Genomic DNA, 26,915 nt, shown 5'->3' with positions numbered 1-26,915 from the left:
GAAAGTATTTTCATAATTAAGTTAATTTTAAAAACCTATCCAGTAATGAAACGTAAGATACAAATGAACCCACAAAAAAGTTTTCAATGAGCTCCTTTCTGCAAAAATATCTTTAAGTTTCTGATGCATATAAAATTCTACAGAGTCTCTAAAGATTAAGACAAATTACTACTGTCCAGTGCTAACGAGTTATTAGGGGAGTTCTTTACATAAAACCACATAAGGAACAAAGCAATAAGCACCACAGTATAATTCTGACAACTATTCCTCTAGCTGGATTTGGAAATTGTGCCCAGAGAGATGACACAGAAACAACTGAGAACAGGTGTGAGAACATGCAGAGGAGGAATAAAAAAGAACCAATCCCTAATCCTGGGCCTTTTCCCATGAAGGGGAACAGGAGGCAGCACCGTCATCTCCGCCAGCATGTCTTCTCTCTGACCACCAGACCAGGTGAGATGTCCATCCTTTTCAGGGAATCCAAGGATCCCATTCTTTCCAAGCACTTTCCACACTTTACAGTGAGTTTTTTGGGGGCAGAGATCAGCTCTTCCCATCCTTTCCAGGGAATCCAAGGATCCCATTCTTTCAAAGCACTTTCCACACTTTACAGTGAGTTCTTTTGGGGCAGAGATCAGCTCTCATCAACCTGTACAGTCCCAGATACCAGCACAGTCACAAAGTACCTGCTCATTAAATGTTCAATATAAAAACAAATGAATGAGAAGAAAAAACAGTAAAAGAGAAGAAGCTATTTTCATGGAAGCAGGAGAACCAAAATGAAGAAGAAAAAGAGTAACTCCTTGGGAAATGAGACAGAAAACAAAGAGAAGTAGAAAACAGTCCAGGAATAGACTTATACACATATGGTCAGTTGATTTTCAACCAAGACACCAACTCAGTTCAAGCAGAAAAAAATCTTTTTAAGCAAATAAATGGTAATGGATATGCAGATGGCGGGGGGGGAACCACCTCGACAATTACCATATTTCATACACAAAAAATTAAAGATATGTTATCAATCTAAATGTAAAAGATAAAACCCTAAAGCATCTTCAAGTAAATACAGAAAAACATCTTCCCAATATTAGATAGGCAAGGATTTCTTGGATAACACATAGTAAAGCGCTAACCATGAAAAATTATAAATTGGACTTAAAATTAAACCTTCTCCTTATCAAGAGACACCATTAAGAATATTAATCTCTCTCTCTCTCAAAGCAAAGGAAATAAAAGCAAAAATAAATAAATGGGACCTAATTAAACTTAAAAACTTTTGCACAGCAAAGGAAATCATCAACAAAATGAAAAGACAACCTACTGAATGGGAGAAAATATTTGCAAATGACATGAACAATAAGGGGTTAATATCCAAAATATATAAACAGCTCATACAACCCAATATCAAAAAAACAAATAACCCAATTAAAAAATGGGTGTAAGACCTGAATAGCCATTTTTCCAAAGAGGAACTGCAGATGGCCAACAGGCACAGCACATGAAAAGATACTAAATAAATATCATTAGTCATCAGAGAAACACAAATTAAAACCACAATGAGGTATCACCTCATTTTGTGGCTATCATCAAAAAGAACACAGTAACAAATGTTGGCAAGAACGTGGAGAAGTGGGAACCCTTGTACACTGTTGGTAGGAATGTAAAATGGTGCAGCCACTATGGAAAACCGTATGGAGGTTTCTCAAAAAACTAAAAACAGAACTAGCATATGACCCAGCAATTCCACTCCTGGGTATATATCCAAAATAAACCAAAAACACTAATTTGAAAAGATACATGAACCTCAATGTTCATAGCAGCACTATTTACAATTGCCAGGCCATCAACAGAGGAATGGATAAAGAAGATGTGGTGTGTGTGTGTGTATATGTATATATATACATACACATACACACACACACACACACACACAGGAATATTAGCCATAAAAAAGAATGAAATGATGCCATTTGCAGCACCATGGATGGATGGACCAAGAGATTATCATACTGAGTGAAGTCAGTGAGACAGAGAAAGACAAATACTGTATGATATCACTTATATGTGGAATCTAAAAAAATACAACAAACTAGTAAATATAACAAAAAAAGAAGCAGACTCACAGATACAGAGAACAAACTAGTGGTTACCAGTGGGAAGAGGGAAGGGGGAGGGGGGAGGTAGAGGTAGGGGCTTAATAGGTAAAAACTACTATGTATAAAATAAATAAGCTACAAGGATATATTATATAGCACAGGGAATATAGCCAATATTTTATAATAACCATAAAAGAAATATAATCTTTAAAAATTATGAATCATTATGTTGTATACCTGAAACTTATATAATACTGTATATCAACTATAGTTCAATTTTTAAAAATCCAAAACAGAAAATATAAATATATATGTATATATACACATATACACACCATACGTATGTACACATTCTATATGGGTACACATTTATATGTTATTTAAACATATAGAGGTAATATATATTTAAAATCTTACAATTCAAAAAAGATAATTCAATAATATTTTAGAAAAACAATCAAGACTTGAAGATACTGCAAAAAAAGATGAATGGCCAATAAGCACATGAAAAGATCCACAAAATCATTACACATCAGGAAAACACAAATTAAAATCACAACGAGATACTATTTCACACTCACCCCACCAGAACAGTTAAAATAAAAAAAACAAACTGTGTGGCTGAACCACACAGACTCCAGCTTACCAGCTCCATCCTAGGCCCGAAGTCCTACCCACCCTCCCCTTTGTGTGACCAAGCTTTTGACTGCTCACAAGGAATGCACCCAAGGCAGGTAGATGCCCTATCAACTTTACCCTTGCCTTCATCTGATATGAAAACTGAAGAATGCCTTTTGCTGACACAGATGGTCATGAGACCCCCAGGGTCGGTGGGGAGGGGGGAATCCCTGGTTCCCGTAGGTGTGGACTTCTCCCTTGGTAGTCAGCTTCTATTTTTAACTTTGGTCCCCGTTACATCCCCCTGTACCTCTTTTGGCAGCACCATATGCAGCTGCGAATGCCTCTGGATCATCATCCGCCCAATCCTGCTTGTGGGTAAGTTACCTACAATAAACTTCATAACTGCATTTTCTGGAGCTGCCTGTTTCATTTTTCAGTCTCAAAGTTTTTTCTCAGTTCGGAGGATACTACTCAATATCTCTGCCTTCCAACACACACACACAAAGAGCTGACAATACTAAACACTAGTAAGAACATAAAGCAACTGGAACCCTTACACATAATTCCTTGCTCAAGTATAAAATGGCACAAGCAGTTTGGAAAAACAGTTTGGCAGTTTCTTATATAGTCAAACATACATCTACTCTATGATCCAACAATTCTATTCCTAGGTATTTACCCAAGAGGTATGAAAATAATATGTCTACAAAATGACTTTGTAAAAATGCTTATAGCAGCCTTATTCATAACAGCCAATAATAACTAGAAACAACCCAATCTTAGAACACTTAAGACCTATGCATTTTATTTCATGTATATTATAAATGAGCCCCCTCCCCATAAAATCCCCGAAACTCTAGAAGAATTAAGGTATATAAGAGTGGTGGACTAATCCTCTCCCTCCCCTACTTTTTGTTTCTCCTACACTGGAAACAAGAAAGAGAGAATGAGAGATCTGAGAGGGGGTGAGAAAGATTTCTGCTGGAGAGAGACAGAGCTGAAGGATGTTTACAGGCAAAGAAAAAGCCTGAAGAGATGAAGGGGGAGGAAAGAAGGGAATGCCAGGGCTAGAGAATTCACATCTGGAGGGGAGGGGACCACAGTGTCCCAGCACCCACAGACAGGGTGAAGAGTTCAACTGTGGGAAGGCACAGGACCTCACTCAGCATGGAACACAGAGGAAAGGAGGAGCTGGGTGCTGAGAAGTAAGTTTATTCTCCAGCGTGGCGGATCCCTGGGCTGGCAACAAAGCTGCCTTCAACTCCTTCCTCTCCCTTAACCCAATAGTCGGTCTATTCTTTTGCGCCATCTGATGGAAAATGTATTGAATGGACAGCCTTGAGTAGGTACTGTGGGACCACTATAATACTTGCCTAAAATAAGGAGAGACTATCTGGCAAAAGACTCGAATTTCTCTTTTGAATGATATATGCATTTTGTCAACATGGATTAACTTTTAAAGAACGAAGTATGCAAGGGTCCATCTGTTTCCTGCTCTTTAAATGACTTGTTTTGTTATCTTTGACAAACAACTATGCATTTGGGCCTTTATTTACTTATACTTAAAATGTATGTCACAGACTAATAAACATTAGAATCCTTTCATTAGTCAAACATTCTAAATACAGAACATGCTCTCTAGGTTAATTTACTTGCCAATAGGTAGAACTTAACAAATGGCCCAATAAAGAAGCTAACTGACCTCATATGGAGTATGAATTATTCTCACTGAAGGTGGAGATAAAAAATTACACATAACAAGAACAAGTTCTGTTTTCTGTAGAAGCTACAACTTAGACTTCCCTTTCTCTGTATATTTGAGTCCCCTTTTTGAACACTATATGATTTTACCCTAACTTCAAACAATTTAAAATGTCTAAATAACTGATAAGTTTAATATCATCTCTCTTTTGAAGGAGGAGAATTCTAACCTAACAAGAGCTAAAGTGTTTTCCTCGGGGCAAATCAAGTGTTTCCACTGCTAGTATATCCTTCTTTTTCTTATTCAACAAAGATATTACTTCCAAGATAACTGACACAACTTTTTTGTCTTCCCTAGCTAACACTGTACTTTACAAAAATCCAAAATTCTGGAAAGCAAATTCTAGGAATCAACTTTATTACAGTCTTTCACAGAATTTAAGTTCCATACACATTGGAAAGGAAAGAACAGACAGGGTGAGCTGAGAAATGTCCCTCCGATCAAGCAGTCTTAGAAGACATGCAATAACCAGCTCATCTCTTCCCCTCAGTGGAGCAAGCCGCTGACAGTGAGCGATTGGTGTTTTGAAACAAATTCCAAGAGGCTTGTGAAGGTAAACTACTGGCCAGCTACAAGGAATGTCAAATCTCCATGATGCGGTCTTTTTAGAGCTCCCCATTAGAGTCAGCACTGGTTTACTATGAGATGAAGGAAAGCATTTCTCATGAGGAGCTGCTGCCAATGAAGAAGCAGTTTTTAGGCCAGCTTCCAAATGCCACCTGGCATCGCCCCAGGGATGAGGCACCCGCTCAGATGATATCTGCGGCAGAAGCAGCATCTCTTCACCCACAGGGGGTTGGGGACTTCACAACAGTTCCGCTTTCCAGCTACTATGGAAGACAGGGGAAGGAAATGTCTCTCTCCACCTTTAATTCTCCTTGCAAGTTCTCTTTCTGTAGTCTAGGTCATATAGCTCTCCACAAGAATATCAATGTACACAAATTGAAAAGCCTGAGGGTGAAGAGTTAAATCACACACACACACACACACACACACACACACAAGCTGTATTCTGTGTGAAAGCTCAACAAAAACTACAAGTCCATCTGCCAGAGAAAGCGTCCTCTCGCTGAATAGGAAGTGAAATGGAGACCTGAAAGAGTAATTCCAAGAGCCAGTTATTTTTCATGGGGCCGGGAACTTCATGGTCATTGCCAATAGAAACTTATTGCCATATATAAAGGGCAGTGACTCCTCTCTTTGTAAATATTATGAAATACCAACCACTAGCTTGAATGTAATATAAACTACATTTGTTCAATGTGTGAAGCTTTTTCTTCTGCAAAAGGTCCAAGTAGGTAAAAGCTGGCCTAATCAAGAAATAGCTATTCCCTGGAAACGAATGTCAAAAGCAGCCGGTTCTCAGATGGAGGTCAAGAACTGAACAGAGAATATTTATAGTTGGCCACTCAAGCAGAGAATAACTGTAACAACAACATCCTCTCCCATTTATGACACTTTACAGTTTACTAGAGAGCATTTTTGTATTTATTATCTCATTTGGAAAAATAGGCCAAGTCCACTCAGAACTGTAGGAAGTATCCCAGCACCAAAGAGCATGTGGCCCTCTGCCCTTAGAGGGAAAATACTCACAAAATCAAAATAACTGCATCTTCTCTTGTGCTGAAAAACAGTAACTCAACAACTATCTTGCAGACCTAATTTGAAAGCAACATCCCATGACTGCAGTTAGTGGTGAGCTACATGCAATAAACACAACTAAACAAAGGGGAGAGTCTGGAAAAGAAAGACAGTAACGACTAAGAAACCAGACTTTTTTTTCTGTATTTTTTGATTGTTCTTCAAGCATTGAAACGTATAGGAAGGGGCCTACTTTGTCCTTTTGTATCCAGAAATACCAAAAAACAGACACAAACTCCAAAAAGCATCATGACCCTGCCTCTATTTTATAACATTTGGAAAAAAATGAACTTGACAATGAAATTTAGAGCCCTAGTAATGAAGACAGAGAGATCTGAAGTAGCAATAAGAGAAGGCAGAAAAGAAACGCTCAAGTCCAGATCCCATTCTGCCAGATGACCGCCTTCCCTGCCAAGGACGATATCCCCACCTAACAGGTGAAAGGATTATTCCTCACGCAGTGATTCCCAACTGTGGCTTCAGACAACTACTAGGGGACTCCAAGAACCTCAAAGAATATGGCAAAATTTCAGAACATAGTTTTAATCATAGTTTATGGAGGACTAATGTACCCCCAAAACTGAGTTTAAGAATGGTTGGAAATCACCTCTCTGGGAACTAGGAAACAGTATAGCCTTTTACTTTGAAACATGAAGAGAAAGTAACTTCTCACTTCTCACTCCCCTAGAGAAAAAGAGATCCTACTAAATAACATTAGAGAAGAAGATTTGATTTTTAAAAAAGGGTATTCAACTTATATCACAGCCTCCTCACAGAATTAATGAAGGAGGAATCCATCTGGTCAGAAATTAGAATGGCTGTTTTAAAAAAAGAGTGAGCCTATTTTTTTCCCTGCAGTTAACACGTCAGCAAGTCAATCAAACTTTCTATTAACTGAGCATCTACTATGAAAAGCAAAACAAAACATGGACAAATTAGCTACTGCTTAAAGATGCCCTCAGACCTTGCTTAGAAAATGGTAGCTACCTGGTATTATTTCAGGTCAAAAAAGAAGCAATGGCAGAGTTAGCAATTCCTCTGTGGTGGGTTACTTTTTAAGACTACAAATTCCTCACCTGAACTCTTTTCTAATTTTCTTCCCACATCAGGTTGACCCCTTCATTCTTTACCTGAACTTGACTTTATTCCCATCCTCCACTTAGAACAAAGTCAAACTCCTCCCCACTCTTCCTACCAGCTGCCTCCCATGTCTTTCATATCAAAAAAAAAAAAAAGGGGGGGGGGAAGGAAATGGGGAAGAAAAGGTAAAAAGATAACCCATTTTGAAGGAATGAGAATGAGGATGGGGAAACCAACTGTAAATGACTTATCCAAATCCTTTTGGAGAAGAGATTACATTGGAATCTTATCTGAAACAAACAAACAAAACCCTATCAAGCTATCTTTGTGAAGGAGTAGTGAACTTAACAGAATCAGGAACCCACTGATAAAGAGAGAGTGTTATAACGTGTTAAGAGTCCAAGTAGCAAATTAAAAAATAGGGAGGTTTCTTTATTTATAACTTTAGCATTGGGTCTGAGAATAAAATAAATAAATTTGAAATCAATCTGAAATAAATCTAATGAGTGTTATGCAAGAAAATCAACTGATACACACCCCCAGCATTGTGAATACAAAGACAACAGTTCAGAATATTAAACATGATCATGCAAAGTCTAAAAGTCCCATGAAGCCACCCATAAGTAAAACAGGCAGAAAAGATAGGATCACTATTTATTAATGATAATATTTTGAAAACAAATTAAAATTTGCTTTCTTCAACCATTTAAATGCAAAGATCTTAATTTGATGCCTAAAACTAAAAACACACTATAACACCCAGGAATCAAAGTTTGAGTGTTTTCCAACAATACAAAATTATAAAATAATTTAAAACTGGACGCTATTTGACTAATATAATTCAAATCAGTCTCTCAGTGGAAGAGACTAATGTCGCAAAAGTGAAATCCCGCATGCTGTTGCTGTCTAAAGAGTCTTCAAAGACAGTGCTGTGTTCTTACTAACATTAACAGCTGCTGAAACAACAATTCTTTTAGAAATCCTCATTTTCTTCCAGGGGTGCAGTTTGCCAAAGAATCCCAGGCTAAAATCTAAATGGACACAGGGCCAAAACCGAAACACACACACACACAAAATTCAGACTTCGTTTAAAACAACTTTTACACTCTTTCCTTGGAAGAGGGGACAAAGGACAAAGCTCTCATCATTTGCTCTGTTTACACCACAAAGGCTTCAGCACAAGAAACTCTGGGGGTGATTACTGGCCAACTGGTTGAAGTGGATCCCTGCTCATAGAGAATGTTTCTGTTATGGACAAACACTTAAAAGAAGCCCTCTGGAAGCTAAGAGGGCTGTGGCATACATACCAAGTTATTTTAAGCCTCAGAGAAAGAGGCCAGCAAACAAATCCTCAGAAACAATCCAAAAAACACCATAAAGGGCAAATAGTTTCAGATCCAGGGAGATGTCTGTTGCTTCCTTGTGGTGTGATGATTTGAAAACCAGACAATAACCGGACTTACTGTAAATTGAAGCATGAAGTGGGATAATGGAGATGTGAGTCAGTGCAGAGTTCCTTGTGCTCTGCAATGTTGCATTGTTTAAGTTACGGGACAGGGGAGGGAGCAGAGAGGAGGGGGTACATCAGACAGAATGAGGCAGGGGACAGATATACCATATCAAAAACAAGTCCAAGAGGGACCCTGAATTCAACTACCCTTGGAGAATTACCGTATGCAGCCTTGGGTCACTTGCCTTTTTTCTCCTATCTTTCTATCAGGGGAACGGAGATATTTCTTTTAAAGATATAGTATTCCTCTTCCTATATAACGGCATACTTTATAAGACTCCTTCACTTAAAAACAAACAAAACAAAACCACAGGCCTACATAGAGAAATACACCCTACACCAAAAATCTTTCCCTAAAATTGTTAAAAACAAAAGCTAACCAGAGTAGGCCAGAGCCCAGCTTCCCTTTAAAAAGGCTCCCTCTTTATCCTACAATGAAATGTCAACAGCCTCTTGATATAAATACTTGACGTTCAGATGATATCATGTTTAACACATTCCATATACAGGTATTTAAGAATTTCTGGGTGCCCCCACCCAGGTTACTCCTTCACTAATAATTGGTGTGGGTCTCCCTGTACCACCCTTTTAATGGTGTGCTCTGTGTTCTGTGAGAACACATTATTAGCTCAGGTTAACCACAGCTACTTCTGGGTGGTGAAATCACAGATGCTTTTCACTTTCATCTTCATTTTATGTTTGGTTGTACTTTCCACATTTTCGTAGGTATGTATTGTTTTTGGAAAAGTTTTTTTTTTTTTTGCGGTACGCGGGCCTCTCACTGCTGTGGCCTCTCCCGTTGTGGAGCACAGGCTCCGGACGCACAGGCTCAGCGGCCATGGCTCACGGGCCCAGCCGCTCCGCGGCATGTGGGATCTTCCCGGACCGCGGCACGAACCTGTGTCCCCTGCATCGGCAGGCGGACTCTCAACCACTGCGCCACCAGGGAAGCCCGAAAAGTTATTTTTTAAATTTGAGAGGAACAGAGTGTTTTCTGGAGTGTTTTCCAGAGGTTTTCTGGATACTTCAAACAAATACAACCAAATGGATATTACTCCAAATGATTAGCAAAATACAATAAAAGAACAGAATTTTAGCCACAATGAATGCTGGGCCTTGGCTTGAATCTTTATAACCAACAAGCTCCATGCATTTGCAGAGTGAATGGATGTACACTGATGTCTCCATCTTTAAAATGAGGACACTGGGCTTCCCTGGTGGCACAGTGGTTAAGAATCCGCCTGTCAAGGCAGGGGACATAGGTTCGAGCCCTGGTCCGGGAAGATCCCACATGTCGCGGAGCAACTAAGCCCGAGCACCACAACTACTGAGCCTGCGCACCACAGGTACTGAAGCCCATGCGCCTAGCACCCATGATCCACAACAAGAGAGGCCACGGCAATGAGAAGCGCGCGCACCGCAACGAAGAGAAGCCCCCGCTCGCCACAACTAGAGAAAGCCCGCGCGCTGCAACGAAGACCCAATGCAGCCAAAAATAAATTAATAAAATAAATTAATTTTTTTAAAAAATGAGGCCACCATGCAGTAATAAAATGGGAATACCATCAAATTTTCAGGATGGGGCCAAATATTCAGACAGAAGTAGAGACAGCTGGTCTGTCTTCACAGACTGTTTAGCAGAGTTTTCCAGAGTACAGAGGGGGCACCTACCGGTACAGATCAGACTAATTCTATTTAATTGATTTGAGAAGAAAATTAAAAAAAAACCAAAAAACAAAGAGGGTGGGAAGCTTTCTCCAGGGATTTGCGTTCATTTAGAAAATTGAGATTTCATTTCCACAAAGTTAGAAGGCATCTGCTACTGAGGGGATAAGATATCATCAAGCATAAAACTCCAGATATGTCTACACTCGTTAAGAACTTTGGAATTCTTGACCTGGCCTGTTACTGCACCCACTGACGAGAGATATTGACTGCCATGGAAGAAATAATTCACACAATGTAATCTAGAAGCCATAAAGTGAAGCTGAATTCCCACTAGACTTAAACCTTTCACGCCCAGTCTGTTTAGGTGTTGGCTAATGACCCAATTATTTACACAATATGCAAACTAAGGGCCATAAGTTTGCGTGATTTGTATTTGGTACTGAAGCATGGTCTCTTGACTCCTAATTGCAAAAAAGAGATTAAGTGAGAGGTTAATTGGGTATTAAACAAGTCCTTACGACAAATAGGATCGAAGTTCTTCGTAAATAGGCACCCTTTTTAAACACAGCCTAAATTGCTAATATGAAGGTCTCTAAGATTTATATCAGGGAAAAGAGCTTAACTAACCGTGTAATAAGGAATTTTATCAATGGTGTTCACTGACATGAAATACTTTATCAATCAGTTTCTTAGAAACTCACTCTAAAATCTTTCAACTTAATTCAGCAGATGTGCTAACCATAATTTTATAATTTGAACACCTGATTTTCCAAAATGAACATGACAGTGTATAACAAATAGCAATGACCCAGACCAACAAAGACAACCCAACTCTCGTGCTTGTGCACATACACCCACAAATGCAAAACAGTAGTCATGCCTGCAAAACACAAAATTACACAGAGAACTATGGCTTTCTTCTACTTCCTGTCAAAAGATGCATTCCTCTGAGAGGCCCACTCACAGATATTCCAATGTGAAAACAAAGATTTATCCACGTATTAAAAAGTCAACTCACATTACAAGTTGAAAATCTGGTCTTTTGGCTACTGACTGGCTAAATCTGCTTGTCTTTTTCTCTTTAGAGCAGAAACAATAAGACGTTAAGTGCTGGGCAAGATCCCTAATGCACCATCAGAGAAAACCCGTAAGGAAAAAAAACCCAAAAAACCTAATTAAAAGGCTTACTTTCTATCTAAGAAAAGTCTTCATTTTATCTTTATCCCCAAATGACTTACAAATGTCCTCCACTTTAGAATGAATATGATTATTTTAATGTTTTGCACTAAAATAAATTGGAACAAAGTGAACTTATGATTCAGTGAAGACCAAAAAAAAGACTTTCACCCACTTCATTGCCAGGTAACTGACAGGTGTCAATAAGTCAGAGAACAAAAGGATATCAAATTCCATCCTAAATATGAGAGACACTGATGAGTGGTTCAAGTTAGAAGATGCAAAACGCACACAATGTAAACTTCCAGGATTCCCTCCTGCGTCAACCATGCTGCAGGAGTGAAGCTGAGACTCTCGGCAGCAAGACAGCCCCTGGGCCTCCCTTCCTGAAAGACATGGATGGGAGACCAAACTGGAGCTGAAGATTGGCAACCACTACTACCCCTTCACGAAGGAAAGGCTAGAAAGCGCGGAGGAATGTTCTAAAACAGACCCGCAAAACCCAAATGTCAAATGTTCCACTGCTTTTCACTCTATCTAGGGAAGAAATTTGCTTTCACAAATGGGTACATACCCATCTTCAAACTCAAAGACCAAGTCTCCCTTTCTAGTTCCTTCAATCAGAATAAAGAGTGGAAAACATTTAGTAGCATTCTGGATGATTTGCACCAATTTAGATGATTCATGTATTGCTTTCCCAGACTAAATGGTCTATGGCTAGTGATTTCAAGTCAACAAGGGTGCGGAAAGCAAGACCTAATTACAGATCTGAGTCACTGTCTAGAAGTTCCCTCAGCCCAGTGGAGCATCCCCCAAAGGGCACCATTTCATTTTGAGGCATAAAAACAAGCCAAGTCTACAGATCCCTTTACATAGGAAATAAATGAGAAGACATCCTTCCACAAGAAATAAAAATAACAGCTCACTGAACTGATCTTTCAAATAAAAACATCAGTAGTCTTTTTCCCCTTAAAAAACAACTATAACACTAAAGTTTTTGAAAGAAGAATATGGAAATAAAATTCATTACAGGATTATAGCTTAAATATCTTGCATTTCTTGTCTATATTTGGCCTGCTGTACAAATGGCATTCCACTTGAAGGCTGGTCATCTCCCAATGGAAGAGATTTACTAGCTCTTTTCATAGGGGCCTCATTGATTGGGTGTTTCCATTTGATGGTTATAATCTTCTAACATTGGCAACATTTTAATTTATGATCCTAGGCCCACAACGAAGGAAAAAAGCTAAAGACAGTTACATTTAAATAAAATTAAAAGAAGGATCCATTTTTTAACAACAGAAAAATGCATGCACAAAGCACAAAAACCTAAAACTGGATTTTTACAAAAGATGTTACTGAGTCTGTAGTGTGGATACAATCTATATGAATTAAGGGGAAAAAAACCTTTTGGGTTTACTGTTTTTTTCACATGTTAAACATTTAGGCAATGGGACTTCCCTGGTGGCACAGTGGTTAAGAAACCGCCTGCCAAGGCAGGGGACACGGGTTTGAGCCCTGGTCCAGGAAGATCCCACATGCCGCAGAGCAACTAAGCCCGTGCGCCACAACTACTGAAGCCCACGCGCCTAGAGCCTGTGCTCCGCAACAAGAGAAGCCACCGCAATAAGAAGCCCGTGCACCGCAACGAAGAGTAGCCCCCGCTCGCCGCAACTAGAGAAAGCCCGCGTGCAGCAACGAAGACCCAACACGGCCAAAAATAAAAAAATTTTTTTTTAAAATTTAAGCGAAAAATAACACCCGGAAAAAAATGGAAATCCTCTTCTGATTGTCATAAATCTTTCTCTGACATTTTATCAGTATTTACGCTCCCACGTTGAGAGGATTAACGATCTCTGAGTGGAAATGACTATTCAGTCTGTGGAGGCAACATTCCAAACAAGAACCTGGGGATACGACTCCTCAAATGGCAAAGAATGGGTGTTTTGAATGCAGAAGTTAAATGACCTAAGAAATGTTTCGGACAAGGATGCTACAAAATCATCTCCAAGACTCATGCTGGGGCACAAGAGGAGATAATGAGATACTACAATTCAAAGTCCAACACTTCATAATCTGTTCATAGGAGTGGATGCCTCCTCCATGACTGCTGCCACCGGTCCAAGGCGGAAACAAACTTAGAAAGCACAGAAGTCAACTTGGTCAGTATGATGGCTAACTGTCAGAGTGCAAAAGAATGCATCGTTTTACCCAAGTTTGCCAAAAGCATGCATTATGACCACACAATGAATGCAGCTATTTATATGAAAAAGTAACCAACACACTCTGAAAAGCTCACTGATGACACAGTAGGTCCTGCACATGCCAAACCTTCAAAGGAGTGCAGGCACGGGTGTGAACTCAGCAGAAGACCAAGCACCAGACTCCAGAAGATAAGCATGTTGATGAAACTCATCAGCCACTGAAAATCTAACACATTTCATTACGGATCACCAAGATGCCTAGTAACAGATCTTCGGACAAGTATCTGAGAACACATTTATAGCTTCTTTCTGTGATCCGGAATTTCTTCTCAACTTCTTTGTGATCTTAAACAACAAATACACACACAGTAGCTATGTTTACCTGAAGTGCAAAAGCATACAAAAATCATCCTACACATACGTGGTAAAAGCACAAACAAATGCATGAGAAGAACAGAGATCAAAACCAGGACAGAGGTTCCTCAGAGGCGGAGAAAGGATACTGCAATGAGGGAGGATGGCCGTAGGTCTTTAACTGTTCCATAGAATTGGTAAACATTCTATTTGTCTAGAGTGTTGTAGCAGGACACATAATAAATATCTGTTATATCATCCCTTATGCAGTTTCTGTATCTGAGTATTCACAGTAATTTTTGAAGAAAAGCTAACAAGGAATTAGAAGTCTGGTATAGACTGTTCTAAGAAAACACAAGGGACAGCTCCACACTGTTAAATATATACCTATACAAGAGGATGGTTTTCAGGTCAGCAGTCTAAGACCCTTTTCAGCGTTCACAGCCCAAGTGGGTTGATTAAAAGGCAAAACCTCCAGGAAAAGAAAAGACAGAATCGGAAAGCAATGTGTTTCATTCTCACGTCTTTGAATATAAAATCACTGGCTGTGAATTGTTCAGAATGAAGAGGGTGCCCTCAACAGCAACACATCCTGTCAGATTTGTTTAACACTATGAGTTTGCCTCCCTTTGCAATTGCTCCCACATTCCCCAGGGAGAAACTAATGGAGTACTAAAAACAAATGGAGATGAAGTCAATCACCTAGGATGCTTTGGCTCCCAACTCAAACTGGCTTACACAAAAAGGAAATGTTACTGGCTCACATGCTTGGACTTCTGGAGGAGAAACTGCCTTCAAGGCTGGTTCCTCTGTCCTCCACTCTGTGTGACTTCCTGCTCGGCCCGGAGCCACACCAGACCTCACACCAGCGCAAAACAACATCCAGAAGAAGAGAGGCAGAGGCAGGCTCTTCCCGTAGCTCTGTTTGAAGTATGAGAAGACTTCTGCCAGAAGCTCCTGGCAAACCTACTTTGGAGTCTCCTTGGCTAGAGCAGGATTAGAGAACCATTCTTGAAGCCAGGCCGCTGGCCAGTTAATGCCCAACACTGGCTGATGCCTCCTCCCCGGTGAGTTAATCATGCGTGGACACAGCAGGGATGGGACTGCCCCTCATCAGGGCCCACCCTGGAGCTGTGGTCAGCTCCTCAACCCCATAACATGGGGGGGCTTGTGGGGAGGGGTAGATGAGATGCATAATATGGATTCAATCCTAATGTCTACTCACTAGCATTTACAGGGAAAGGCCTGAGCCATTCTGTGTTTATCAGATTAAATAAATCATAACTGTGATATATTTGTGCATATATAAAGCTAGAGACGCAAAAATCAGATGACCAAATGAATTATTTCCTTTGAGAAAAGCAGATTTTTTTTGGCCGCACGCGCTCCTTACAGGACCTTAGTTTCCCAAGCAGAGATTGAACCCAGGTCCACGGCAGTGAAAACGCTGAGTCCTAACCACTGGACTGCCAGGGGACTCCCGAGAAAAGGAGATTTTTAAAAACTCTGTTCCTATACCTCCACTGCTCCAATGAGAAATTTAAAGACAGAAAATTAACACTTTATAAAGCACGTAGGTCATAGGAAGTATGGTATAGTACTTACTATATTCTTGTGCCATAGCTACAGAAATTTAGATAATAGCATCCACATTAACAATGTATAACCTGAAAAAAAAGAATAAAAATAGTTAAGTACAGAAGACATTTCATTAAAAACAGTTGCATAACTTTGACAAGTCTTATTTTTTCCCTGAAAGAAGTAAACCAGCCTTTTTAAAGTAAGCAGCTGAAGTTAAATTAAAAATGAGAAAAATTATCTGTAGTATAAAAATTCTTCTATCTTCAAGTTAAAATTATCTGCGTCTTTTGTAGATCTGACCACCACCAAACAAAGAAAATACATTTTAAGCAAGTAAAACTGCCCTGGACTGCTATTTATAAAACGGAAACAAAAGCAATTATTAAACGGACCTCAAAAACCATGTCATCTAACCCCTATAACACACATCCAACCTACTGAGTTCAACACAACTTAAAGCTAGATAAATCACCTTCAATTTCTAAATTCTTAAACTCAGAGATCTGAGGAAACAGTCCTCAGATAAAAATGGAAATATCTGATTCAAATATTTGACACTGCATCTTAATAAAATCTTTGAATATTCAGCATACCTTGAAATGCTAAAGAAACACAGCCAAAGAACTGGGGACTCTAAGACACTGGAATGTCTTTTAATATTCAAAAGAGAAAGGTCTGTCCCTATCCAGACCTCAGGACAAATAACAATATGGCAAGTCACACTCTTTAATTCAGAAGGAGTTTAAAAACGTAAAACTCTAACCATGGATGCTTGGTGTTTCCTGGGGATGGTGTGCCATGGCAAAGCTGAGGATAGTTACTGCCCATCTATCTACAAATACCATGTCTAACTTCACTTTCCTCAGTGTATGTAAGATTCAGCCATGTTGTTGGCATTAGTTATGGTCTTCAGAAGAAGAAAAAACTTTTCCTCTACCCTCTTGTATTCAATTCCTGGGACTTGCAAATTAAACTGACAAAGACAAATTAATAAGAGAAAAGGCATATATTTCTTTATTGATGTTAATGTTTTTACATGCACGGAGATGCCATGGAACAATGAAAACCTAAAGTGGCACTTAGATCCAGGGGCTTATACCATTTTAACAAAGGGCAATAAATAGCGGAGAAGTGACTAAACAAAGGAAAAAAGGGGGTTAGGCTCCTAAGGATGATAAATTGTGGGAAGGTGACTAGGAAATGTATGGTGGATAAGAATTGTTTAGTAAGATTTATTACACAGACTCAAGTGTCATTCTCTTCTTCCTGATATGGTAGATGGGGTGCCCTGCTTACACCCCAAATTTATGCCCTGCTTTACAAATGGAAATTTACAAATGGAAAATTTACAAATGGAAATTTATGCCCTGCTTTCTGGAAGAAAGGGGGAGAGCAAAAAGCTCTTCCTGTGTCTGATGTTTTTAGACTTCCTTCAGTCCAAAATAATTTTCATGCCAAAGTGGCATATTTTGGGGTGCTATATTCTGATCCCCTTCATGTTCATAAAAATAAAATAAAACAAAAGCACTATTAAAAGAATAGAAGTGCATGTCTCAGAAAAGAAGATGATATTTGCAATACATAAATCCAGCAAAGGACTCATTAGAATATAAAAAACTCCGACAAAATAAGAAAAAGACAGGTCACCCAAACAGGATATCAAAAATGGCCAAAAAACACGTGAAAAGGTGTTCAACATCATTCATTACCATGGAAATACAAATTAAAAACCACAAATGAGATAAAATTATATACTCATCCAAATGGCTCCTATGCAAATATCTGACAATACCAGGTCTTAGGATGTGGAGCAATTCAACTCTCATATGCTGCTGTGGGAGTGTGAACTGGAAAAGCAATATCTAATAAAGCAGAACATAAACTGTGGCCTAGCAATTCCACTCCTGGGGAAATACCTTGTAAGAATGCATATACATAGATCCTAAAGACACATATATTTAATGAAGCATCAATTGCAATAGACAAAACTCAGTAACAAATAAGTTGTGGAATATTCATATAATGAACACTATACAGCAGGGGGTCAATCAATTTTTTCTGCAAAGGGCCAGATAGTAAATATTTTAGGGTTTGCAGGCCAAATGGTCTCTGTGCCCTGTTACAACTATTCAACTCTGCCTTTGGAGTGCAAAAGTAACCACAGACAATATGTAAATGAATGGGTGTGGCTGTGCTCCAATAAAACTTTATTTACAAAAACAGGCAGTTTGCCTGCTACATAGTGATGAACATAAATGAACCATAAGTGATTCAACAACACAGAAGAATCTCACAAACTTAATGTCGAGACAAAGAAGCCAGACACATGACAGAATGTACCGTATGATTTTATTTTATAAAGTTCAAAAGTAGGTAAAACTATGTAAATCAGGATAGTAGTTATCTTTTAGAGGGGGCAGTAAAGCCTGGGGGGAAGGAAGAATTCTGGCAGGCTAGTAATACTGGGTTCCCTGGTTTGAATGGTGGTTTTCCGGTTATACTCAATTAGGAAAATTCATCAAAGTGCTTCTTTATGACACATTTGTCTCTACATGTGTAACACTTGAATAAAAAAGTGATATATTTTCAATTTGTATAAATAAAGAATACGGGCCAGTAATATAAGTGAATGATTTCTCAAAGCTCACTAGCCCCGGACATCAGACACTCGATGCAGTAGCTGTAGCTTTGTACCCTTGCTAAACGCGGTCCAGAAACAACACCCCCGCCCCTTTGCTTAGTGTGACGTCTATATTACAACTAAACCTCTGAGCTGAGTAGCAGGTAGGACTTTGGAGAATGAGCTATGATTTAAATAGAACACACAGGAGTGGCAGGAAGAGAATGCAATACAGAAGGAGAGAGGGAAGTAACAGATGGTGCATGAAGAGACTGGTGGAAATAAGCCCCTACATTTTAACATAATCTGCTGAATAATCTACACAGAATAGAAAGTAAAGTAAGCAGCTTAGAAACACAATGTGGAAGGTTACTAAACTTGTCTTTTGGACAATAATAATGATATTTTAAAAGCTGACTAGTGCTCCTGAAAGACCGTTGAAGGGATTTTGTTTCCAGTACAACAATTTCTTCCAATCTAACAGGTTAAACGGGCAGCAAGCTTCAACTTTTCAAATGAAAAGGCAAATCGGACAGATAATATACTCTTGACTTTTTAGGTCTGCGTATTTTAAACAATTTCTATACCCTGGTTTCACCTCATTCCTCTATACTGTGTCTGAAAATTTAATTAGATATTGTGACTTCCCAGGGATCACAGGAAGCCATTAAATTACCAAGGTTGTGCCCAAATACGTGAGGAGAGGCAGAAAATACAAAAATGCCAAAGATAACAAGATCACGGGCACCACATTCTATTAATATGGGCTTACATCATGAGTGAAATAAAAAGAGAAAGAGTAAAGAAAGTGAAAAGAACTGGCATCCACTCACTATACTGTATTCACTGTATAACTGATAAATGCAAGAAACTGAACTAGATGCTAGGAATCCAAGGACAAATTTCCTTTAAGAAGCTCACAGTTATAAAGAAAATGAAAAGCCTATGCATCAATAATTTAAATCAAATGTCACAAAAGTTACACGATATTTACAAGTGTTATAGAGCTATGAATTAACAGAAGAGAATTACTAAATGGAGGAGTGAAATGCAAATGGGGAGAGATGGGTGAGGAAAGGAAGTCTTTACCTAGTAGGTAAGAGTTGAAATGGGGTTTTGTTTTTGTTTTTGTTTTTTGTGATACATGGGCCTCTCACTGTTGTGGCCTCTCCCGTTGCGAAGCACAGGCTCTGGACACGCAGACTCAGCGGCCATGGCTCACGGGCCCAGCCACTCCGCGGCACGTGGGATCTTCCTGGACCAGGGCACGAACCTGTATCCCCTGCATCGGCAGGCGGACTCTCAACCACTGCGCCACCAGGGAAGCCCTGAAATGGGTTTTGAATGATTAAAGATGGGCAAGACAGGAAGAGGAACAGAGCATTACTCCAGGCAGAGGGAGAGAATATGCAAAGGCATGGAGGCATGAATGAGCCAGTCAGGCTTGAGGAATAAGAGGAAATCTGAGGCTTCCAGAACATGGTGTTATAAGGACAAGCTAAGACTGAAATGATGGAGGGACTTGTCAATTATACTAAATTCAAATTTTATCTTACAGGCATTATGGAACCATTCAGGTGGGAACTGGGGGAATGAGAATGGAATACAAAGAACAGAGGGGGAGTGATAGGTCTCCAGATATATCTTTTTGCATAGTTTTGACATTTATAACCATAGTACTGTTAAACAAAATAAAAAGGTGAACAATCAAAATCAGACAGTATGTGAAGGTAACTCAAAATGAAACACATTCAGTAATAAGGGAACTGCATTACAAAGGTATTAAGTAACCACACTTAACTGAGTACAGAAGAAAAGAACTAACCTAACCCCTTTGGAAGCCAGCATCTTGACTATATACTCTGAGACTAGAGAAAAAACAAAGAAAGGAATGGGAAAGACCAGAATAAACTGTATGGTATCAGACTGGAATCAGAGATATCATGGTTTTTAATATATATTTCAGTAGATAATCGATATTTGTAGAGGCAGGTATGTGTAGCTCTGTCCTCTGACAAAGACTAGGAGCAATGATACCCCTGTAGCAATGAGCACATGTAGCACCCAAATACTGGCTTCTAAACACTATCCTCCAATAAGGGGAACCAGGACTACTTAGAGAAATGTCTGGCTGCAAAGCTAGGAAAGCGAAAGTACCAGATGAACCTAGAACATTTTGTGGTACAACAAAGTAAGGAGTGCTCAAAAAAGATATGGATTTATCAAAAGGACTGGAACTAACCTGAAGGGGCCAAATCTGGGACAATCTGAGCAAAAAAATTAAAAAATTATACTAATACATTATAACTTCTAGGATAAAACAAATACCCACGAGTCCATATCGATAAAAAATAAGTAACTGAATACACAAATAAATGGGCAAGAAAGCCAAGCTCTTTCTTGTAAGAGAATTTCAATTAATAAGTGTAGAGAAGACTGATGGAAACAGAAAAACCACCATTTGACAAACAGCACAGATTAAAGAAGACAAAGGAAATAAAACAACTAAATGCAGTGTTGGATCCTAGACTGGACCATGGTCCAGACATAAATATTATTGAGATACGTGACAAAATATGAATACGGTCTGTAGCTCAATTAACATTACTGTATGAATGTGAATTTCCTGATTTTGATAAGTTTACTATAGTTATATAAGCCATTAGCATTTTGGGAAGGTGGGTGAAGGGTATGTAGAAATTTACCTATTTTTTGCAACTTTTTTTTAAGTCTAAAATTATTTCAAAATGAAAAGTAAAAAATAAAAAAAAAGAAAGAGAGAAAAAAGAAAAGAAGGAAGAGATGAGAGATTGTGAGTTACAATCATCTTAATCTAAAACCTGGCTTCAGGCCCTCTTCTCTCTGTGCCAAATATCAAAGCTAATAGTTTTTTATTTAAGGTATATATATACATAAATGTATAAATGAGAAGCTTGAAAGTAATGAACAAATAGAATATTGTAAATAACTAAAAAGAAATGAAAAAAGAACTGAATAGAATTTTAGAACTAAAAATATGATAACAGAAGCTTAGAAAAAATTAGTGGGACTTCCCTGGTGATGCAGTGGATAAAGACTCTGCGCTCCCAATGCAGGGGCCCAGGTTCGATCCCTGGTCAGGGAACTAGATCCCACATGCATGCCACAACTAAGAGTTCACATGCCACAACTAAGGAGCCCACGAGCCACAACTAAGACCCGGCGCAACCAAATAAATAAATAAATATTAAAAAAGAAAAATCCCCCCCCCAAAAAAAGATCCCTACACTTTAAAAAAAAATTCATCAGGTGAATAAATTACATTTGGACACGGATGAATAATGGATCAGTAGCTGGAAGACAGATCTAAAAAAAAACATCTAGAATGCTTCCCAAATAGAGAGATGCAACCATAAAAGTGACATTAAGAGACACAGATGGTACAGTGAATAGGTCTAACATTCACCTAAGAGGAATACTAGAGAAAGATAATGGAGAGAATCAATACTGTAAATGACACCAATCCTTGAATCCAGAAAGGCCAACAAACAACAAGCAGGGGGAAAAGCAATACTGAGGGACATCAGAGTAAAACTGCAGAATACTAAATAAAAAGCAATCTTAAGAGCAGCAAAGAGAAAAGAGAACCACCTACAAATGAACACCAATTAAGATGACTCTTGATTTCTCATCAGCAACAATGGAGCCCAGACAAGGACTACTATCTTCAGTGACCTAACAGAGATAACAATCAACCTGGAATTCTATAACTAAAGACGATTCCTTCTAGAACAATAAACATTTTCAGCCAAATAAAACCGAGAGTTTACCATCAGCTGACACACTAAATTATAAAGGAAATGACCTTTGCACAGAAGTAAAATGATACCGGATAGAAGACCTGAAAGGCAAGAATGAATGATAACCTCACAAAAGACAACAGTTACCAAATAGATGAAAGATGCTCAACTTCATTAGTCATCAGATACACAAGTTAAAATCCCCAGTGTGGTACCACTACATACCCACTGGAATAGCTAAAATTAAAAGCTATGTTGACAAGGGTGTGGAGCAAACGGCACTTCCCTTATACCTGTGGTAGGAGTGTTAACTGCCCACTTGAAAAACTGTTTGGCGGTATCTACTGAAGATGAATGTATGTATACATTGTAACTCTGCAATTCAATTCCTAGGTATATAGCCAACATAAACAGACACATGTGTGGCAAAAGACATGAACAAGGATGTTCACAGCAGTGCAATTCATAACAACCCAAAACTGAAAAGAACTCCAGTGTGTATCCATAACAGAAAGAAAAGATAACTGATGAATTCATATAATGGAACACTGCAGTTAGAAAAAGAAGAAACTATTTGCTACCTGCAACAACATGAATATATAATGCTGAGAGAAAGAAGCCATATACAAAAATACATGCTATATGATTCCTTTTATATAAAGTACAAAACCAGGCAAAATTAATCATCAATGATTATAATTTGAAGTCAGAACAGGTGCTTTTAGAGTGACAGACTGTTCAATTTCTTGATCTGAGTGCTGGTTACATAGACAAGTTCAGTTTTTGAAATTTATTGATCTGTCCACATACGATTTGTCACCTTTCTGTATGTATGTCATACTTCAGCACCCATTTATTTAAAAGCAGAATGAATGATGAGCAAAGATACTGGCAGGAATATTACAGAAAAAAACGCTGTGTTCTTCTCCTTGCAACCCACCAGGTGGCACACAATTTTCATTTGTATTATTACTGATGATGTTCACATTGATGAACTGATTAAAGTGGCATCTGCTAGTCTCCTCCACTGTAGAGCTACTTACACTTTTCCTCTTGGTAGTTAGTAAGTGTTTCCTAGGGAGGTACTTAGAAGCTACGTACATATACTGTTCCTCATCAAGATGTCAATTAATCAATCCATTCATTCTTACATTTTATTATTCACCCATGTATTCAGTGGGTTAATAATATATTATTATTATGGTTTCTTATAATCCATTATTACCGTTATGTGTTTTGTAGCCCAATCAGCCCCAGATTGGGCCAGTGGGAACCCCTTCAAGATGGCTTCTAGGTCATTTTGACATGACCTCATCATTTTCTGAGCATTCCCTTATTTTCTAAAACTAGATGTTTCAGTCTCATTTTGTACTTTCTTACCATTTCTCCAAGGAGCCCTGGTTCCTTTTATTAGAGTGGTATTTAGAAATCAAGATCCAAGCTGGGATCAAGATGGCAGAGGAGGAAGATCCTGAGCTCACCTCCTCCCATAGACACATCAAAACTACAACTATATGTAGAACAACTTTCTCTGAGAACCACCTGAAGACTAGCAGAACAGCTCATCTACAACTAAGGAAATTAAGAAAAAACCACATCAAGATGGGCAGGAGGGGCAGAGACACAGTCTAGTCAGAACCCACACCCCCAGTGTGACAACCCACAAGCAAGGGGGGGATATCAGTAATGTGGAAGTCCTCCCTAAAGAGCAGGGGGGCCCTGCACCAGTGAGATGAGCCCCCACAATGTCTGGGTTTGAAAGCCAGCAGGGTCATGTCCAGGAGAGCTGGAGGGCTATGAGAAACCAAGATGCCTAAAGGGCCTGTGCACAAACTCACTCACTCCAAGTCCCAGTGCAGAGGCGACAGTTTGAAAAGCATCTGGGCCATACATAAAGGAGATTCAATGACCAATGTTATGGCAAGTGCCAAAGGGGCAGGGATCTGTTGGAACTTCCTCCCAGAATGAAGTTCTGGTGGGTGTCATTTTTTTAAAAAAATTATTTTATCCTCCCTCTACCAAGCTGGCCTGGCACTGGTGGGTGCTGTTTGTGACATCTGCCAGGTATCTTGCTAGCACCACTCACCCAGCCCCAGCTTTCCCCTGTGGACCTGCTCGAGCCAGCACCCTCCCAAAGTGGCTCTTCTCCCACCACACCAACAGGCGGCCTCTGTTGGGATGGGAACCCCCCAAAGCAGATCCTGTCCCTCTACACTGGTGGGTGGCCTTGGTCCAGATCACCACCCCTCCCCAACAAAGTGGCTCCTACCCCTGGAGGCCAGCCCTGCCCACCAGCACAACTGCAGCAGTCAGAGCCAAGCCTTATAACAAGCCAGCCTGGGGGCCAACCCACCCAAGAGCGCATCTGCAGGAACTGGAGGACCACAACAATAGGAGGGTGCGTGCACCCCACATGGGGGAGTCTTCTGGGGCACCTGGCTCTGGTGACCAGGAGGGATTGCTCATCTGGGTCCCAAAGGAAACCCTCTACATAAGACCTCTCCTTCAAGATGAGGAGACACAGCTGACCTACCTAATACATTAAAAAAACAAAACAAAACAAAAACATGCTAAGAGTTAGGCAAAATGAGGAGACAGAGGAATATGTTCCAATCAAAAGAACAAAATAAACCTCAGAAAATGAACTAAATGAAATAGAGATACCTATCTGATAAAGAGTTCAAGGAAGTGGTCATAAAAATGCTCACTGAACTCGGGAGAAGAATGTATGAACACAGTTAAGAACTTCAACAAAGAGATAGAAAATATAAAAAAGAACCAATCAGAGCTGAAGAATACAGTAACTGAAATGAAACTACACTAGATGAAATCAACAGCAGATTAGATGATGCAGAACAATGAATCAGTGATCTGGAGAAGAGGGTAGTAGAAATCACCCAAATGGAAGAGTAAGAAGAGAAAAGAATTTTTAAAAATGAGGATAGTTTAAGGGCTCTCTGGGACAACATCAAACATAACATTCATATTATATAGGTCCCAGAAGCAGAAGAAAGAGAGAAACGTACAAAAAACTTATCTGAAGAAGTAATGGCTGAGAACTTCCCTAACCTGGCAAAGGACATCAAAGTCTGAGAAGCAAAGAGAGTTCTCAAAAAGATGAACCTAAATAGACCAACATCAAGACACATTATAATTCAAATGTCAAAAGTTAAAGATAAAGAGAGAATTTTAAAGGCAGCAAGAAAAAAGCAACTAGTTATATATAAGGGAATCCCTGTAAGTCTATCAGCTGATTTTTCAGCAGAAACTTTACAAGCCAGAACAAAGCGGCATGATATATTCAAAGTCCTGAAAGGAAAATACTTACAACAAAGAATACTCTACCTGGCAAAGTTATCATTCAGAACTCAAGGACAGATAAAAAGTTTCTCAGATAAGCACAAGCTAAGGCACTTAATATGCCTTATAAGAAATGTTAAAGAGACTTATTTAAGAAGAAAAGAAAGGCCATAACTAGAAATGAAAATATATGAAAGACATTTTATAATAACCTACATGGGAAAAGAAGCTGAAAAAGGTCACAAAAGAAGTCTCAATAACTTTAAGAAGAGTGAAATCATATCAAGCATCCTTTCCAACCACAACAGTGGGAAACTAGAAATAAACTACAAGAAAAAAACTGGAAAAGACACAAACACATGGCGACTAAACAACATGCTACTAAACAATCAATGGGGCAATGAAGAAATAAGAAAATACCCTGAGACAAATGAAAGGTTGGAAGTTTGTGTTTAAACTTCCAAAATCTATGGGACACTGCAAAAGCAGTTCTAAGAGGGAAGTTTACAGTGATATAGGCCTACCTAAAGAAACAAGAAAAATGTCTCAAATAAACAATCTAACCTTACACCTAAATGACCTAGAAAAAAAATAACAAAGCCCAAAGTTTGTAAAATGAAGGAAATAATAAAGATCAGAGTGGAGCTAAATAAAATAGAGACCAAAAAAAACAACAGAAAAGATCAATGAAAGCAAGAGCTGAATCCTGGAAAATATAAAAAATTGCCAAGCCTTTAATCAGACTCATCAAGAAAAAAAGAGAAAGGCCCCAAATAAAATCAGAAAGGAAAGAGGAGATGTTACAACTGATACCACAAAAATACAAAGTATCATAAGAGACTACTATAAACAACTATATGCCATCAAATTAGAAAACCGAGAGGAAATGGATAAAATTTTTAAAACTACAATCTTCTTAAAAACAAGGAAGAAATAGAAAACCTGAATAGACCAAGTTACTAGCAATGAGATTGAATCAGTAATTTTAAAAACTCCCAATAAATAGAAGCCCATGGCTTCACAGGTGAATTCTACCAAACATTTAAAGAAGAGTTAAAACCTGTCCTTCTCAAACTTTTCCAAAAATTGAGGAGGAAGGCAAGCTTCCAAACTCATTCTACAGGACAAGCATTACCCTGATACCAAAACCAGACAAAGACACTGAAAAAAAAAAAAAAAAAAGTTACACAATACCCTTGATGAACAGGATGTAAAAACGTTCAACAAAACATTAGCAATGCAAATTCAACAATACTTTAAAAGGATCATACCCCATGGTCAAGTGGTATTTATTCCAGGGATGCAAAAATGGTTCAACATCCACAAATCAATCAACATGATACACCACATTAACAAAACAAAGGATAAAAATCATATGATCATCTCAGTAGATGGAGAAAAAGTCATTTTCACAAAATTCAACACCCATTTATAATAAAAGCTCTCAACAAAGTAGGTACAGAGTGAACACACTTTAATATAACAAACGCTATATATGTCAAACTCATAGCTAACATCCTACT

General features: G+C 38.8%; 1 protein-coding gene across 7 annotated transcripts in view; it reads right to left on the bottom strand.

The window, feature by feature from the left end:
• The window catches only part of LOC309802349 (uncharacterized protein), a 374,757-nt gene that overhangs the window by 44,878 nt on the left and 302,964 nt on the right, over window positions 1-26,915 (bottom strand). For 6 of the 7 annotated variants that reach the window (XM_082617820.1, XR_014293770.1, XR_014293771.1 and 3 more), the window contains one exon: window positions 15,718-15,779. In XM_082617820.1, the coding sequence (XP_082473946.1) occupies window positions 15,736-15,779 (44 nt within the window). In that variant the 3' untranslated portion in view covers window positions 15,718-15,735. Of the gene's footprint in view, window positions 1-7,464; window positions 7,491-15,717; window positions 15,780-26,915 lie in introns of those variants that run through there. The other variant, XM_082617821.1, reaches the window with a different exon arrangement.

This window comes from Mesoplodon mirus (genome assembly GCF_964341445.2).
Source record: "Mesoplodon mirus genome assembly, chromosome: 4".
In the NCBI taxonomy this organism is placed as follows: domain Eukaryota; kingdom Metazoa; phylum Chordata; class Mammalia; order Artiodactyla; family Ziphiidae; genus Mesoplodon; species Mesoplodon mirus.
The sequence above is the reverse complement of the archived record's forward strand: the minus strand, read 5'-3'. Positions and strand labels throughout refer to the sequence as shown.